Here is a 19530-nt window from a genome sequence, read left to right as displayed (position 1 = left end):
AGTTCTGCTGTGTTTAACAGCCCGGCCTCCTCGCCGGTTCTGACCAGAAACTGGCGCACAGAGCTGGGATCAAACCCGTGCCTCTCTACTTCAATCTTGGTACTCTAATGAACTGTAACCACTGGGCCACCCTGTAGAGTGGTACGACTAGCGTACCGCGTAGATCTCCATAATTTTTTATTGCGTTATCAGTGGCGCCGTATTTTCCAATTGGCCAATACCGAGCCCGTTGTTTTGTTTTCATTGCTTGAAACGATGTCTGGAGGGCGGCCTTGCAGGAGTCTTAATAACGGCCGTACTTCCGTATAGTTGCATTGTCACCACTGTGTATGATGTTACACCAAGCTCGTCGCCGTAGCGTTGCTGCTGATGACAATGACCGAACTTCCGATTGGTGATTATCGTTGATCGGTGTTCGTTCCTTAAATGTTTTGATTGCCGGCTTTTGAATCGCTGAAAGTTTTGTTGCCTAGCTCTCACGTCACGACCGAAATGTTGATACTGGTCGCGTTTAAATACGGCGAAGTCGTTGATCTTAGTTGTAGACTGTTGATACCGGTGTTATCATTTAAGCTTATCGCGTTATCCCTCCTTATTTGAGGAGGGATAACGCTTATCGCGTTATCCCTCCTCCAATGTTCTTTAGCCTCTTAAATAATTTTATGTTTATTTATTACAGTTATTATTAGATTTTGCTAAAAAATGCCGACAAATTCGGATGGTATGGCCTGAATATGTTGCTTACGCTGTGCCTAAAGATGCGGTACTTGCTGTCTTTATTGTTGCACTACTAAAAAGGTGATTAGATGCTTGTAAAATTAAACGTTCTCTCACATCCTGTACATTTCCTGGACGCTTAGCCTTGGTTAATGCTCTACAGGGGTTGCAGTTGCGTGAGTGACACGTTGATTCGCGCGGCTGTTATTTCTCGACCCAACGGCAGTGATGGTCACCTACGTCAGTGGAGCTACCTTCAGATCGTACCTGCGTGATGAATACAACAGTTCAACCTTTAACGAGACTTTGTATACTTTTATAATGAAGGCATCGCGCTCGGTTATGTCAATCGAAAACATCACGACAGTGTAAAGTTTCTCTTTGTCAGCCTTCGCGCAATGTGTATCAGTGTGTGGGTTATAACTGATGATGGGTTATAACTGATGATTTCGCAGTGACCCCCAATCGTGTCCAGCTCCATCTACTGTTCGAAAATTCTAGAAACGCAGGCACATCAGTAATTAGTTTAGTCATGATAAAAACATATACGGCAAAAACCTATCTATTTGCAATTTCAAGTGGGTACGAGCTGAATAAACCTGAATTTAAACTAGGCCTCTGTTTAAAAATATTCAATGATTCTAAATGCGTAAATCGGAAACATTGAAAGTGGAAGCTAAACCTTGAAGTCAGAATCGCACTGCTCGGCGTGAGCGCGCACAGCCGAATGAGGAGAGCGCGATAGCAAATGTCCAGTCCTACGACTCCTGCCCTTATGCTCAGCGACCCTATAATAAAAATTTCGTGACATCATTCCGACGTACGCACGATACATATCGTGCAGAACTGTATTTATAAAGTAGAGATGCTCGCATATGAATAGGGAGGTTATCTTTACACATAAAAAATAACTGTTTTTAAAATTGTTCACCAATAAAGAACGAAGATTAACATTTGGGAAGTACTTTGAGAACAAAAGTTTAGGCTCCCTTGACATAGTTTCGGATGCATGGCCGAGGTGTGGAAGCGAGCAATAAACAACATTCCTACTGTCGTGATCGGGATCAACCTCATTCGCTTGTACATGAATTTCTTTTTGGATAAACACCTGATTAGTCGGAAATCCATTAATCGAGAATATATTGTGTAAAAATTATTATTGCTGACCTCTAATCGGCAAGTTGCTACTCTAAAGCTTATATCATTTGTAATATGATATCCGGGCCAACACTAATTTTGGGGCAACGGCGGCTTACAGATGACCGAAGAATGGCCAGCGGTTGGCAAGAACTAATTGGCCTGGACCGACCACTAATCACGTATTCTTTATTCCTCGCCCCTCACTGAGGTCTCCGTCACAGTACCGCCAGTACCATCCGTCACAGTACCATCCTGGACTGACATGTGAGTAATTTACAACGCCTCCTTCCCCTCATACCTTCCACAAAACCTTCATCGCATAAGTTACTTAAGGGATTTTAACTGCATATCGCCATATGTAAGCATGAGCCCCAATAACTAGTTTTTTGTCATAACTATCTGAACAATGGAGGCTCCGAGTATACGAATGAGTAGAGAATACAAAGACTAACCGATTGACATCTCAAAAATAGTGTGCCCCATTCATAAATATTATTATTCGAAGTTTTACTGAAAATTCATTCACCGTAACTCATCTGCATTCGCCTCTTCTTCTTCACCGTAAATTCACCGTAACTCTTCGCATATTTTTTGTTACTGTTGACCGTTCTGAAATAAATGGCAGTGAGGCATAAAAAAAATTCATTTTTTCATCTAATTTACGAGTGAATTAAAGTTCAACAACCATATACCTATAATCTCAATGGGTGAACGGTGGTTCTTGTCCAACAATTTGGTTCACCAAGTATCTAAATGCTCGCAATCTTATTTGTTGGAGTGTATATTCCTTTCTTCAACGCCGACACTTCTATTCTATTCTACATGGCAGTAGTTGTGCAGAAAATCGATGCCATAATATTATTTAATCATCAAAAATTACATGTAGACCCAACTATTCTCATTTTAAATTGCATTTTTGTCATACAAGGCAAAGTTGCTAATAAATTTCCTTTCATTTATTTTTCCAGATTTGTTTATTCCGCTCTTCGAACGTCATTTGTTTAATCTCGTATCGAACTTCTCCTTAGCCGCGACCACCCGAGTTGCTTCATCATTCAGTTGGATAAGCGCGGTGTTGGGAGTGTGGTGATATCAAAATTTCTCACAATCATCATGGATAGACGGAAGTTATCGTGAGTGGCTCGATCTCTTGCACGTCATTATCTGTTTCTGTGACTTTGTACTACTTAAATGTTTTTTTATGGTTCAAGTACACAAGTTTTTGAATAGAAAGTTTAATCGTGTTCCTTATATCACATAAGTAAGATTTCGTACTAGCAGCATCTTCCGTATAGTTTAAGCTAACGTAATATTTTACGGTAGGTGCACTTAGTGCCTTTTTCTGCCTTACTATATCATTTAACTACCGTCAATGCCGATAAGGGCCCTACGCCCATAGCACTTGAGTCACCGGCATTTAAAAGAAACTATTTCATCAACGAAACTCAACCACATCCTCAAATTCCAGCGCGATCGAAACAGCTCCGTAGTACGGTAGCCTGGTAGCTAGAGGTAGGCATAGTGGCAAACCAGAGATTTTTTAGAATTAGTTCATTTTTAACATCCTCATTTACTCAATATTTGAACCAATTTCTTATGTATGATAATGCTGGTATCCATGATACTTTACTGGTTTACTTGGAGGATTCAAAATTGAACTTGAGTGAGAGTCTAAAAAACTCTCTGCTTTGCCACTATGGAGGTAGTCGTAAGTGACACTCGTAACTTGAACGTAATCGAACCACAGAACCATTACCATTCAAATCATAATTCTAACCACTATATTATGACCAGTATTATAAGGTTTTTATTGACGAATGACTTGGTAAATGGTAAGTGCGCTATTTGTTGAGTGGCTCAGACGCTCAGCGGCTCAGTGGCGACTTAGGTGTCAAAAACTGTCAATGTCATTGACTGTAGACTTGGTAGTCATATTCATATACTCAAACTCAATTCTACTCATCCAATTCTCTGTCACTCTGAGTCTGAGACTCTGAGGTATCCTTGAAGTTGAATTGGAATTGTGTGAGTGCTGACCTCCGGTCACTGCATAGTGGCAAAGCATAGAGTTTTTTAGACTCTCCCTCAAGTTCATTTTTGAGTCCTATGCCTATGGCTATAAGTAGACCAGTAAAGTAGGTATCCTGGATACCAGAAATATAATACTTAAGAAATTTGTTTAAATCTTGAGTAAATGAGGAAATTAAAAATGAAATGATTCTAAAAAAGCTCTGGTTTGCCACTATGCCGGTCAGCACTCACAGCAATTCTACTCATCCAAAGCAATTTTACTCATCTGGTCAGCAATTCTACTCATCCAATTCTCTGTCACTCTGAGTCTGAGGTATCCTTGAAGTTGAATTGGAATTGTGTGAGTGCTGACCTCCGGTCAAAACCTTTAGATTGGTTATTCATTCTCATTCAAGCTGTGTATACCTAAAACTTTTACAAGCAAAAAAAAATAAAAGGTTGCAATGCACTTTTTATTTGAAGTTCATTACTTAATCACTAATTATTTTGTAATTTGTTGATCTAAGCCAAGTTTGATCACTTATTCATATTTTTTGTGATAACTTCATTCAAAACTGATTTGTTGCAATATTAGTTAGGCCTAGCTTAGTAGCTACTATGTAATGTCTGTTAAATTTGAATGATGTTTTTTTTAACTTCTGTTAATTTAAAATCTTTTTTTATCTTAATTGTCACTATTTTTACAACACTTCTCTTCAACTTCACTTCTTGTTTGTTTGTCTGTCTGTCTGTCTGCTACAAATCTTATAATCGAAATTTAATACACTTCTACCTACCTGTCCAATTGATCTGAAATTTGGCACATTTTCATATAGTTGGAGACATTGCATAAATCAATTGACAGTATACATGATTTTAAAACTTGAAAAAATTTTTTTCCAATATAAAAAATATAACAGCTCAGAACAAGCTGTGTGTGTCTAATTCCAAGCTGTGTCGGAATTAGTTTTTATGTGTCTAAAACCCTCTCTAAACTTAATCATCTATTAATTTATTTACCACTTGAAATCAGCAAATACAAGTATACTTAAAGGATTCCTAATATATTCACAGACTTTATGACGTCACTATTTCAACCATCAACGAATGCATGGAACTAAGAGAACGCTTAATATAAAGGAAAAAAGTTGAGAAGTGTCGGAATTACCCATGATGTCGGAATATACCGAGTTTACCCTATTTGACCTGTCCAATCAAGCTAAAATTTTGCACAATTGCATAAAATTAGAGACAATACATGAATCAGTTAACAGAATAAATAATTTTGAAAATTTACAAAATTTTGATATCTTAGAAAAATTGAAAAATATTTTTTTTTAAATATTTGAAATAAAATTATAAATTCATTGTACAAGTGTAACATCCAAGAAGACAAAGACACTGGATTCTTCAGAAGTGTTGTCTTTAAAAAGTCATTTTTAAATGCATATTATTACTAATTTTGTTGCTACTACCTACCAGTGTATAGTTACACAATTTGAAGGGAATTTTATTATCTGTGGAAGATTTTCAAATGCATTTGAAATTTGCCTTACTATTACTATATGCAGGTATGCACCAGACTAAAAAGATAGAAAATCTTTTTCCTGCAAAACTATATGAAGCAGAATCCTAGGTGTAGCCACCCAATAATAAACCCAAGTTTTTGCCCAATATAGGAAAACTCCTTTCTACTTGAATATTGGCTGTTAAATTGTCATTTATTGTGATAAATTTGATAAATTTTTTGCTTGAACATAAATTTAATTAAAATTACCAAAAAAATACAAATTATAATAGTATATACCAGTGGTTCCCAAAGTGGGCGATATCGCCCCCCTAGGGGCGGTGGAAAGATTTTGGGGGGCGGTACGGAAAATGAGGGCATTTGGGGGGCGATAAGGGGGCAACAGACCGAAGTTAAAGTCAGAAGTTTCAACGTTTGTTTGACAATTTGTACACAACACGTGCAGCACCTCGTGACTCCCAGCAATGGTTTTTTCACCCAGATCTGTTATTTAACCTGTCCTGGGTTTATGTCTCGGACAAATTAACAGCCGGATCAATTCAATGATCAAGGAATATCTCTCAAACTAATGAACATAAGTCGTTGAAACTTGGTACACATATTCATTTGGACCTAACGGTAATGTTTAGTTTGTGAATTTTTTTTAAATTTTGCCTTCATTTGTTTTTGCCATACCGTAAAATGGGGTAACTTTGACCACTTTTTTTATTCAAAATGATGCCATTTTTTTACTAAATAAGTTAAACTTAAATTGAAACATGCAAAATACAGGTCTATACTCTAGCTTTACTCACCATAAATTGCTGGCTCCTGCCTCTCATAGTTTTGATGTAATTTAAAAAAAAGTGATGGTCTTTGTTACCCCCTGTCTCTTATACACATCTCTACTGTGCCGCTCTCTCAACANCACATTTTTGTTTAACCTTTATCTTCTAAAATTGCAGCATACTAAATTTCAAGAAAGAGGCATATGTTTTTATATGTGTCTGTGGGGGGCAATAGAAATTCACCAGGGAGCCAAAGGGGGCGCCAGCCTGAAAAAGTTTGGGAACCACTGGTATATACATACCTACTGCCAATGCTAATAACCTTACCACAGTAATTCAGTCACTAGCCTTCAATATTAACAAGCTAACATGTAGGTATAACTGGGCTTAACTGAACCACCTCTTTCTAGAGCAATCAAAACAGCAATGTTTTGAAAGTTTTGCCCAATATCCAATCTGGAATATTTTACAAAACTTTCCTGAAACCCTGGGTAAAAGAGATGGTTTCACGGGTGATGACAAAAATTGCTGTTAGTGATGGAATGTTTTTTTTTTCTAAAGAAATTGGAAGCGTCATAAAATCAGGTGAAATTGGCGTAATTCATGGGTGTTTTTGTCTGATTCATGGGTAGCTCCTATGCTCCTGCCTAGTTCTCCAGTTTGGGTAGTCATCATGGTTTTCAATAATCAAACCCTAATAATTGTAGTTCTGGCTTGTATTGCATATTTTTTAGTGGCAAGCAGAAAGGTAAGTGAAGTATCTGCTAAATGACAACTTACGTGTCATTAATGGTACAGTTTGATTAAGTTTTTATTACCAGCTTTAGTTATGTATGTTTGGAGTCATTGTTAACCCTTTTGTAGGTGCTACTGGTGCAAACTTTGAGGCGATATTTACATGGTTGATACTGGCAACACATTGGGCATACATAGACATCTTTTTTTGTGCTGGCGCTGGTTAGTTCTAAGGCTGGAGAAACATAATGTCAGCTAAATCAAAGACTCTGATATGACACAGCATTAGGCCAATTTAAGGACATCTGCAATGAAGTTGAGGCTCCACTGAATTCTAAAGTTGAGGCTCCACTGAATTCTAAAGTTGAGACATACATGAGAAAAGTAGATGAATACATCATAAGTTTTAATGGCTAACCAAAATCAAAGTCAACACCTTGGCAAAAGATTGAAGAAAGTCTTTTATGCCTTTACAACCTGTGCCTATGGCAGATGAGAGTAATTAGTTCCAACCAAGTGGAGAGCTCTCTTTATGCTCTCATCTCTTGTTTGTTTGTCATTAATTTTAAACCAAAAATTGTAAGAAAAGAACCATATTTGTTTCCCTGGCAAAAGTCAATAAAAATAGGTTGGCTGGAAGAAGGCTCATAATGGGAAGCTACTGGCCACTACTTGCTATTAGCATTTGAACCAAGCAGTGCCCCTGTATATGAGGCCCATAGCCTGGTAATTAGTGATGATTAGTACTGACCGTGGTTTAAATAAAAACAAATCAACATAAAAATTTGCATTGGTTCCTACTGCAGAATCTGGCAATTAATTAAATATATTTTAAATTTCATGTAGATCCATTCAGAACTGAGGGACTTGCAAGCTGTTCAATTGTGTAACTTGTTTTTTTATCAAAAGTAAAATGACATAGAAATCTGTAACAACAATTCCTCCCTTTGCCTATTTACAAAAATTAGTTTACAATTTTACTCTGGCACTTCAAATTAGCTAGATGGGCAATAGCAATTTCATTTTACATAGTAATATGACTGAAACATATTAAGCAGACGAAATGTTGTTCAGATAATGTCTGAAACAATGCATCATTCTTATTACATGATAAGGGTTAACTAGTATGTCTCACTTGGTCTTACTATAAAAGATGGAAATTCTGGGAAAATTTGAAACTCCCATTTTAACCAGGACATCTTCTTGTCTCAGTATTTTCCTGGAATTCCCATGTAGTGCTGTAAACTGCCTCAGTTGTATTGCTAACCTGGACAAACTGTTTTGTCTTGAATGGAAAAAAGTCCACCAAGTGCAGGAGTCTAAACATCAGGATGCATTTGTCTACTAGAGGTCTTTGATTTTTGTCTATTTCTGGAGCCAAAATATTGATACAAGACAAAAGTCTATGTATGTGCTTTGCTGCCCTAATTTCACACACTTGACTGGGATTTTAGTTATAATTAATTTTTCTAAATGGTTTCAATGACTTATGAGTTGGTTTCAACTAAAAATAACATAAAAAATGAATTTATAGCCTTAAAAAGCATAGTGAATGAGAATGTCAGTAAAAAAAAAAAAAAAGATTTTTTTAAAGGACCAATTTGGGTTTTTTTGTGCACTGATTTGATTAACCATAATATGCAAATTAGGTTTAGTCGAAAGTTAACTATGATTTTAAAGAAAGTTCTTGTAGTGATGACATAAAATAAGTTCCTTGACACCACTTTGAAGCTTACTTTTTCAGTAATTCTGTATAAGAATGACAAATCTCTCAAATATCATGAGAGCTTACAAAAATCATTAAATGTACTTTGGTATGAAGTAAAGATCTTATGGTCTCTTTTTTATATTATATCATTGTGAATTTTGTGATGGTTTGAGTGTCTTGAGAGCATGTTAGAAAACTTTTCCATACTTAAATTATTGTATACCTAGCAATTGTTTTTTTTTTATTTATTTGAAGTGGGTTTTTTCTAGAGGTCAGCACTATATACAGGGTCATCAATATTTAGCGTTACAACTTTGAGTGGTTAGAACTATGAATGAAACACAATTGTGAATGTTTAGGAATGTATTTTTGTAGGCAGAGGTTCAGAGATACAATTCCCACAATTTCATTCAATATGTCCACCATCTGCATCAATAACGAGTTGTAGACGCTTATGTGCCATCATGAATGCGGGAAAGAAGAATCTTGGATCTTTGGAGGCGTTTGTCAACAACTTGAGCAGACAGTGTTTTTTGACATGCTTGAATGGGGACAACTTTAGGTCCTTCTGGAGAACAGTCGACATGATTCCATACAACACATTTGACTGTTTTGCAAGTGTATTGATTTTGAAAAAACAATGTAACACTAAATATTGATGACCCTGTATACTGTAAATAAAAAAGCATTATGCTAGTATAATGTCACAAAAGCTCATGGAGCCCTTGAATAACACAAAGTCTTTTTTCTCTTGAAGCATCTTCTTTCCAAGCCATCATTTGATTGCTTGTGCCTAGATTTCCTCAGGCAAAACGTCATACAATGAAGTGTTGAATCTCAAGGTTGAGCATTTAGTTTTTGAATTCATCCAAATTAAATACCTGTAGCTGTAAAACTTCAGTATAAAATTAGAACTTCCACATCTAAGTTAGGACACAAGCAAGTAGAATATTGTCAAAGCTAGTATATCTGTGATGTTAATGAGCAATAATTCTGGATAAGCTCCATGTCATTAGAGTAATTTTAAGGGGAGCTTGGGTAAAAAATCTTTTATTTATGAATGGATTATTTTGAACCTTGCTACACACATTCAAAACAGAAATTAACTATTTTTTTTTTGTTCATGTAAATTTATTTTGAAAAATGAAAGAAAACATGAAATATATAGAAAATGGCAAAAAGGGCGGTATTGTAAAAATTCTCATTCAATGAACATGCTACAACATTGAGAGACATAGAATTTGATTAGAATAGAAACATTAGAAAACATAAAATGATGTTTTTTTTTTTTCATTTTTCCCTCTACCCTCCCCCATTTTTTCTCAATATGTAATCCAAACTAAAACAAAATAAAGAAAAGTGATCTGTGGATCGCTAGATATATTTTTTACAAATCTAATTTTATATCTCTCAATGCTTTAGCTTGAAAATCATCGGATATAGCTTTTTAAGAAGGCATATTATGGAAATTTTAATTGTTCAGGGGAGCCAAATAATCAAAATTGATTGACACAAGAAAAAATGGCTTGATGCTGTAGCCCCAGCTTTTCCATGGAAATTACTTGGATTAAGGGTACCATCATGGATTCTTAGACGTATTATTGTCAATTTTTACGCAAATAATAATTTTCTAATGCAATTTTTCAAGTATAACAGGTATACTTGAACATACTCTGGTCTTGAATGCTCAATATTCTCTTGAATACCGTACTCTGGTCATTTTATAAAAGTTCAAAATGGCCTTACGCAAAAAAAGTATTACATATAAATCCATGCTATTTGCTTTTGTTTAATGCGCCTTGTTTGCAGCTTCAAAATGAGTCCCAACACATTGCAACCATTGCAAATAATCTATAAATTCAATTTTTCACTGTAATCTCTCATTATATCTGTACATTTAGTTGAAAAGTGTTCATTTTATATAAATTTCAAACTGCCTAATGCAAAAATTGAAGTACAAACATATTTGTGGTTAAATTCCCCTTTTTGCAGCTACAAAAGGTGCATAAAATCAGCTTAATTAATGCAAATAAGAATCTATAAGTACCATTTTTCTTCAATAGATCTTTGTACATATTGTCAAAAAATATTTATTTTATGTAAATTTTTGAACTGCTTTATGCAAAATCTAGAGCATGCACATGCATGTGGTTTGCTGAATAGACTTCTTCTTTGCAGCTACGAAATGAGCTTAAGAGACTGAAAAGCCAAGTTATTAGATTTTTTTACCCTAAGTGAAATAGGAACCATGAACTACATAACAGAGATATGCCCCTGTTAAATATATATATAAATCCTGGCTTGTCAGTTCCTGTTATATTAAACTCCATTGAATATTCCTGATAAAGTAATTTTAGTAAGGGATAGACTGGTTCAAACCCACCACAAACATGGCATTTCTATGAAATTCTCTCTTTGAAATTGAACTTTGTTTATAAATCGGTGAAATTCAAATTTCCGTTGAATAACCTGTCATAAATTGTTATTGTTATTAACAAAAAATAATTTCAATGTTGCAAAAAAATATATATAAATCTCAGTCTCAATAGTTCCTATTCATAAATTGAAGTAATTTTTTACTAAAACTTATTGGAAATGTTACTATTGGTTATCATTCCAGGTTACATTTGTCTAATTCAATTTATTCCACATGCATAAATTATTTTCAGTAATGTGTCCTGAATATGAAGTGTTCCTGATTTCATTCAGAGTTATTTTATTATGATATGGTTGCCCTTAACTGGACATGATCTGCTAGGCTCTGCTATCTCCATGCCTGAGGCATGGAGATAGCTTATCTGTGATAGCTTGGCAGAAAAATTCTACAACCAAACAGTATTGCATTCCTATGAATTATATGCATATTGCTGCAGTGCTGTGGATCCTTTTGATGTAGCAGCTCCAAAGCAAATGCTTATTAGATGCTTCCTGCCTTAATGGAAATCTCATTAATAACCATCATTTAACAGCATGAAAATTCTTAAGTGAAAGATGATCCTGCTGTTTTAAGTGACTGAAGTCTCTAGCTTCTCCTCAGCTTTGGTTATTTGGATTGCAGCATTGTAATGGGGTTGAATCATTTGATTTTCCCATCTCTGTTGCCATACAGTCTAGACCCCCAAGCATTCTGATGTACAATCATGCTGTGTATATTATTGACAAAGAATATTTTTATTTTTGTGTTGTTTACATTTTTATCATCAAAGGCTTCTTGCCATCAAATTATTGGCTGTTTTCATTTATGGTTATGCTGCTTGATATATTTCTAGCAGTTTATTAATTGCATGAGCACTTTTAGTTCTTCCCAACTTGTTTTATGCTCCCTTATCAATGTATATAATTTTGATCTATTATCATCTTAGAGCTTCTCCAATCAATGTAATATAATGCTACCAAAAAATATTGAAATGTACATAGATGTTGTTCATTTAATTGATTCAAACTTCCTCTCAAAGGTCATGTCAATTTAATCCTTGTAAATCCCTATGGTCCACCCCACAGGCACTTCAGGGTTAATGATTGCATGATGGTTTAATTTTAAATCAAGTGTTTTCTGCCTTTAATACCCTAGCATTTTGTTCACCCCAGATGAAGGCACCTCCTAACCCCAGCCGTGTTATTCAGTGCTGCTTGTTGTGCCCTTTAACTCTGTTTTGAGTTCCTCTTTAGTTTATAGTGACCTAAAACAAACACCATGGATGAGAGAAGATATTCGTAAGTAATCTATTTTTCCTTACAATGTAATTGCTTGTTACTTGTGTTGGTCTTGATGCTTTTTATCAGTATACTCATACAGTATACATCAATGTCCAATAAATTGTTTCATTTTGAACTGTGTTGCTTTGACATGATGTGCTGTATTGTAGGTCACCAGTCATGTTAGTAGTGATTTTGACGCAGTTCTTTGAAGCCTTTTATAAAATATTCATTCAAAATTTATCATGACCATGCTCAATATCTGTGGTGTTGCTATTTTCAATTTATATTTACTTCTATTCCAAAATTATGATGCTATGCCAGATTTTGAAAATATGAGATTTGTACAAATGTATCATTTAAAATATATCTTTTTCATTTTTATTACTCTGAGCTCATTATATATCAATCATTTTTATGTTTGGGGAAAATTCTATCATGAAATAAAAAATTTTATTGTGAAAGAGAAGCTCCTGCTGGCTCTCATAATTTACAGTAATGCTTTAACATTCTTGCCATGAAGCTATGAAGTATGTTGTTAATGCAAGATCTCCTCTGGATGAATGTTTTTTCCTGCTAGGCTGCTGGTGTTGGATGATTTTCTTGTGTCCCTGTGTACATTGAGCTGGGAACAAAACAACAGGAAAGCTTGAGTAAATTATACCTGAGAATTTATTGGGAAAAATCCTCACTTTTCTTTAACTTGGAGCTAATATATATAATTAACTAATATGAGTGTAATATTTCTGCTGTTCATATTTTATTAATAGATTTATATCCCTTCTGTTTCTTAAAATAACTTTTAGCTTTGATGGTTTCTACAACAATGGTGAGCAAAAACCTGTTAGCTGAAATTGATCATGTTCAAATGTTTTGATTTGTAAAAAAGCACAATACACAAGTGTAATGGCACCTTCTTGCTAGGCCTAATGGAGTTCCTCATGTTCGGGTGATCAGGAAATTTGAATGGTTATTTAGTTGATGACTTGTATAATATTGTGTTTATGCATACTTCCTTATCAAGAGGTCCCTCAAGTCAATCATAAACTCAGACAAGCAGGCAAATTTTAAAAAATGAAAAAAAAATTATGTTCTTTTATGTCTTATGTTATGTTTGGGTAAATTTATTATAAAAATCAATTATTTGATTCCTTCTTTATTTTAAAAGTGCCAACCTTTGTTGTGATGTCCTAACTTGATGCTGAGGATTTTTTCTTATCACTCTGAACTGTCTGCTAAAATTCTCATTTATTTTGCTATCAACTTGTTCCCTGTTGGCCCACTCAACATCTGGCAACATGTGCCCATGCATCATTTGGATTCATTTTGCACAAGCTTCCATTTCTCTCTTCTCTTTAAAGTTGCATTGATGGTGTTACATTTTGGGAGAAAATATATAGCAGTTTCAAGAGTTGATATGTAGAAATTTGAGGATGGCTTAGATGGGTAGAAATTACAGAATGTAAAATGTTTAGTGTAGCTCAAAATTTCAAGGGGTTTGTCTTTTGTTGTTTAGTAACTCAATATCATATCTTGATGCATCTCAAGAGCTCTAGTACAGTTGTTAGGAACTTGCTTGTAAAATTCATCCTTCTGAGAAGCTGAAGAAGAAGAAGAAGTATTGTTTGAGTTTTAGATGATGGGAGATTTTTCCTCTATATTGAGTAACATTTAATGAAGCATTATATATCTAGTTACATTTCTTTGTCCCATTTTAGTAACATTTTGTTTCTTGTATGTTGTTAAAGCCAACTATCAGCAATAGACTCAAAGGATAAATAATTTTATTTAAGACAATATTTATAAACAAAATTGAGAGACAGAGCTTCACACAAGTTCTCTAACTGACATGCTGAGTTGCTAAAGTAATATTTGATGCAATATATGTTTGATGTGCAGCACAACGGGGGAGTCGCTGTACCAGACGCTGGGCGTGCCAAAAGAGTCCACACCTGAAGAGATAAAGAAGACCTACAGGAAGTTGGCCCTCAAATATCACCCTGACAAGAACCCCAACAACCCTGAGGCTGCTGAGAAGGTCTGGTGATGTGATGAGGGCTGTGATGTGATGAGGGCTGCAGCTGTGATGTGATGAGGGCTGCAGCTGTGATGTGATGAGGGCTGCAGCTGTGATGTGATGAGGGCTGCNGGATTAACAAGTCATGGATGATTGATGCAGTGGATTAACAAGTCATGGATGATTGATGCAGTGGATTAACAAGTCATGGATGATTGATGCAGTGGATTAACAAGTCATGGATGATTGATGCAGTGGATTAACATGTCATGGATGATTGATGCTGTGGATTAACAAGTCATGGATGATTGATGCTGTGGATTATCAAGTCATGGATGATTGCTATTGTGTGGTAATTAATGGATGATTAGAAGTTCAATGAAATTAATATGTGTGCTGGGGGCCTGAAGTGCTGGTGATGTACAGTTTACAGTAATATGCAGTGAATTATTGTACACATAATTTTGAACTACAATATTCAATCAATGACCATATACCACAGTCATGATTAATTTTACAGAGGATTGCATAGCACTATATTGGAATAATTATTTTTGCTACACTGTAAAGTTTATCTGTGTTATCAACACACAATTCGTACTTATGAAAGTATCTGTCTCATGATCCTTGTTAGATGATGATACTGAACATGTAGAGAACATTGTGACTTCTTGGTCAGAACTTTAGTACTTGTGAAGTTCTATGATCCTTGGTCACATCCTGAGGCCGCGTCAAACAATATTTTCTGACCATGCCCAGGCAGATCTCCCTTTCTAGCACTTATATAAGCTCTCGCGGCACTTTTTAAAAGCAAGTGAGATGCTTGCAGCTTTATTTGTGCTGCCAAACATTACCCATGTTGCCAGAAATTCTCATGCTCCTTGACCCACAGTTCAAGGAAGTGAACCACGCACACCGCATCCTGAGCGACCAGACCAAGCGCAACATATACGACACGTACGGCTCCCTGGGGCTGTACATCGCTGAGCAGTTCGGCGAGGAGAATGTCAACACATACTTCCTTGTCAACTCGGGCTGGTGCAAGGTATTCGCGGAGACCAATAACGTACAACTTGTTTGTATACTTGCATTTATATGAGTATATTATAGTTTGTTTTTTTTTTTGTCGTGACATGGCTGACATTTTACTCAAGACACAACTTTTTAAAATAGAAACTGCTTTTCTAACTGACCAAACATTGTTGCATACAAAACTCCTGTTCCAACATCAAAAAATCTTTATCTTTACAGTCATTGCGATTGTAAAGAAAAAACGCTTTTCCAACTATGCAATACATTTTTAGTGACCAAGTCTATGTCTCAAGAAGAGAAGATTGATTAGTTTGTTGTTTGCAGGCGCTGTGCTTGTTCTGCGGTATAGCGACCCTGGGTTACTTCTGCTGCTGCTGCTTCTGTTGCTGCTGCAACTTCTGCTTCGGCAAGTGCAAGCCCCGGCCACCCGAGGACAGCGGCGACTACCAGAACCTCAATGTCAGTCCCTTCTTTCTTGCCTATTCCTTATTTCTGTGTTTATTTAATGCTCAGTACCTGCAAATTTATAAAGCTTCACTATAAAAATTGTACGAAGATGCTTTATTGTTTCTGTGTCTATTTAATGCTCACTACACTACTTTAAAAGACAGGCTATTTTATTTTAATACGTGTTTTGTTCATGTTTTTCTTGTAATTATATGAAAAATTAGTTAATCCGCCTTTGGTTCTAACAAGTGCCCGTGTTTCTTTTGCAAGCCTAATTGACGATAGGGCTCCCAGCTCAGCATTGAGGCTCACTTTTAACTTTGATCCTAACAATAATTTAATTGGCCGAGTATTAATCGAATTCTAGCTTCTTGTCCATAAAGTTGAAATGTTTTGCTTTCTTTTAATTTAATTTGTTGAAGTTCATTGCGGGCAGAATGAAATGTTGACTTAGTTGTCAGGAATGAGATATATTTGCAAATAAGGCATAGAAGTTATATGGGAAAAAATATTGTTGTTTTGCCTAGGCATGAAACTGATTCATTTTTATTCATACGTTAAAAATGTTTTTTGTTTACTTTGGCGTGAAACTGAGCCATTATTAATTCATATGTTTTAGAGGCAGGAATATTTCGACTTATCTGAGGAATGGAAGGAAAATTAACCCTTAAGCAATGTTCTTAAAGACAAGTTAATTAATTAGGCACATTACTGAAGCTCCTGACCTGAGATTGGTATGAAGCATTTACTGGATTGTTTTGTTTGCACGCTGCTGCTGGTGTAGGCTGACGCTGATCTCTTGGTAAGACCTTGGCGCTTTGCCTCCTGAAGGTAACCCTCAGTTGCAGGCTGCAGATACACGTAGCGTTGACACGTTAATGTATTCGTAGACCTCGACTTTGCTGTCGGCGCATCTGTTTTGCACGAGACAAGCTTTTCAGCAAATGTAATTACTCAACGCCTCCCTCTTTGCTTTGCTGAATTATGGCGCACAAAATTGATCTTACGAGTCAATCATTAACTTTGATCTCATTTTTCGCTCAATGATCAGTTCATGCGAACAGTGTCATTTTTTAATACTTTTTAATAGTGATAATTTTAAAACTTGTCTATGAAAATAAATGATGTTTGCTGCAGAATCCAAGTATTGAAGAAGAAATTGAAGAATTCTTGTTGATGAGTGTCCTTGTGCAAAATTGATACGCTTGCTCTAGCTTTTCCATCTTATTTCAGTCAACCTTATTTTTGTTGCTTACTTTGTATTCTACAACTTTAAATAACATACAAGCTTGGTATGTTTTAATCCTAAACACACCATTAATCAAAACTTAGTGTGAATTGCCATCTAGTTACTAGTTGCTAATCCTACCTCATTTATAGTCGAGGCTCGGGCTAGTTTGTGCTCCGGCCCTCCTCTTCCTAGCCTCTAGATGCGACGCTTATTAGATCAACTTATTAATTAATAAGACTTAATGACTTGCATTAAACGTTGACGTGTCGGTGTTGCATGCACCACGGCAGAGCTGCTGGTCATGGATGATGAGATGTACAGGACACGACGCTCATGTACGTGTGTGTGTGTTGTGTGTACGTGAACGGAGCACGTAGCGTACACGTGTGTAGTGGTAGGATGCTAGTGTAGTGCGCTGTGTGCAGTATAGGTGCAGTGTGTGCTCAGGAGTATCACTCAATACTGTGCAGCCGGAAAATCAGGAGCCGAAAAATCCTAGCGACCCTGTCACTGATCAGCCCAAGTCGTCGGCGGCGGCGCCGGGCATCAAGGTCAGTTCCCAGCCTCAGTTTCACCGGCCGCTTCTTCTAGGCTAAAATTTCATTTAATTCTCTCATCTCATGCCTCACTTATCCCTTTTTTTTTGGTTCAAAAATCAATATTTATTAGCACTTGCATCACTTAGCTACCTTCTTTTAATACCTTAATTTTTTTTATTTCATGAAACGGATTTGTTTTTATTTTATGTTTGCTGTCATCGCATTTCATTTACTTGTCGCTCGTGAAGCAAAGATACCAAATAAAGAGAGGGTAATGTGTCCTCTTCACAAGTCATTGGGCAAGAGTTTAATCTAATTTCCCTGACAACATAAGAACTAATGCATCAATACTCAGTGATGTTTCCGGCCCTTGTTTGCCCACGTGACAATCCTCCACATGTATCCTAATAATAGAGCGTTTTGTTGTATTTGATCTGCCAATACTACGATGACTTGCGTTGAATCAATGCGTTGGATTTTCCCGCGATTGTGGTCGGTACTTTGGTTCTTGTCCAAGTGCTTCATAGCAAGGTAAACAACTGTTGACACGCATGCTTTCGTTTCACATAAACCTTGAGTTTTATTCCGTTTCCTTCCCTTATTGTTATCTTCATCTGGGATTGTGTTCAAGTCGCCAGGGTTTCTGAGGCTTATTGAGTTTATCTTGCCCTTTGATTTCCACCCCCCCGTATCATGTCACTTGCAGTCTCCTTGCCGTGGTCATATATCTCATACTTTCTTTAACAGCCCATGGCGCTTTCTGGTTCAACTTACACGAGTATTTTTCTTGTCTGCTCCTTAGTGAAGCTTGGTTACCAGTAAGAAAGGTTTCGCGCTATCGCGTTTCTCAAGTGCACACTTTTCCTCACATGATGCTAAGCTTTTCTGGTGACGACGGCGACACGTTGCTTTCAAGTCGCGTGAAACATCCTCTCATCCGGGCCCCACTCATACTTACAGAACACTCTATGCTGCGTACATGTTGGTCCCTGCGGTACATGTGGTACAAACATGTTGGTCCTCGCGGTACACGTGGTACAAACATGTTGGTCCTCGCGGTACACGTGGTACAAACATGTTGGTCCTCGCGGTACACGTGGTATAAATATGTTGGTCCCCGCAAGCCGTGTAGGGTTGTAACGATGTAGGTACTGAGTCTCTCTGAGACAGTATGCATCTCCTTGACGTGTTTCGTCATGCAAGTGCTGTTGTTGCAAGTGAAGATTTCGTTCAAACTTCCAGTATTGGGTAATGAATTTTTCGTTCTGTTTTTAAAACTTAACTTTCCACTGAAGATTTTGCTCAATTCGTCAGTAATATACGCTGAATGTTTCGTTTAAGTGCAATCCGTCAGTCCTGGGTGCCAAATGTTTAATTTAATTCGTCAAACATGGGTGCTTAATTATTCGTTTGATTAGACATTACTAGGCGCTGAATTTTTAGTTCAATATTTCAGAACTAGGTGCCGAATCAGTCGTCAATAGTGGGTGCTAAGTGTTTCGTTCAATTCGCCTGTATCGAGCGCTGAATTTTGTGTTCAATTCGTCCAAAATGTGTACTGAATCTTTTGCTCAGTCGGCAGTACCATGTGCTGAACTTCACGTTCAATTCGTGAGGACTAAATGCTGAATGTTACGTCAATTTCGTCTGTACTGGTCGCTGAATATTACGTTCAATTTGTCAGATATGGGAGCTGAATGTTTCGTTAATTTGTCATAACTGGGCGCTGAATGTTTCCTTCAATTTGTCCTAACTGGACGCTGAATGTTTCGTTCAACTTGTCATAACTGGGCCCTGAATTTAACTGGGCGCTGAATGTTTCGTTCAACTTGTCATAACTGGGCCCTGAATATTTCGTTCAATTTGTCCTAACTGGGCGCTGAATGTTTCGTTCAATTTGCCCTAACTGGGCGCCGAATGTTTCGTTCAAATTGTCCTAACTGGATGCTGAATATTTTGTTCA

The 19530-nt window shown here is 36.5% G+C and overlaps 1 protein-coding gene across 9 annotated transcripts in view; it reads left to right on the top strand.

Moving 5' to 3' along the window:
* Positions 1-2891: 2891 nt before the first annotated feature.
* The window catches only part of LOC108668090 (dnaJ homolog subfamily C member 5), a 28229-nt gene continuing 11590 nt past the window's right edge, over positions 2892-19530 (top strand). For 2 of the 9 annotated variants that reach the window (XM_047882203.1, XM_047882204.1), the window contains exons 1-6: positions 2895-2990; positions 14201-14339; positions 15211-15363; positions 15675-15809; positions 16582-16599; positions 17499-17579. In XM_047882203.1, the coding sequence (XP_047738159.1) occupies positions 2971-2990; positions 14201-14339; positions 15211-15363; positions 15675-15809; positions 16582-16599; positions 17499-17579 (546 nt within the window). In that variant the 5' untranslated portion in view covers positions 2895-2970. Of the gene's footprint in view, positions 2991-12106; positions 12320-14200; positions 14340-15210; positions 15364-15674; positions 15810-16581; positions 16600-17498; positions 17580-19530 lie in introns of all 9 variants that reach the window. The other 7 variants (XM_047882201.1, XM_047882200.1, XM_047882205.1 and 4 more) reach the window with 7 other exon arrangements.

This window comes from Hyalella azteca, unplaced genomic scaffold (assembly GCF_000764305.2).
Source record: "Hyalella azteca isolate HAZT.00-mixed unplaced genomic scaffold, Hazt_2.0.2 contig9897, whole genome shotgun sequence".
In the NCBI taxonomy this organism is placed as follows: Eukaryota; Metazoa; Arthropoda; class Malacostraca; order Amphipoda; family Hyalellidae; genus Hyalella; species Hyalella azteca.
The sequence above is the reverse complement of the archived record's forward strand: the minus strand, read 5'-3'. Positions and strand labels throughout refer to the sequence as shown.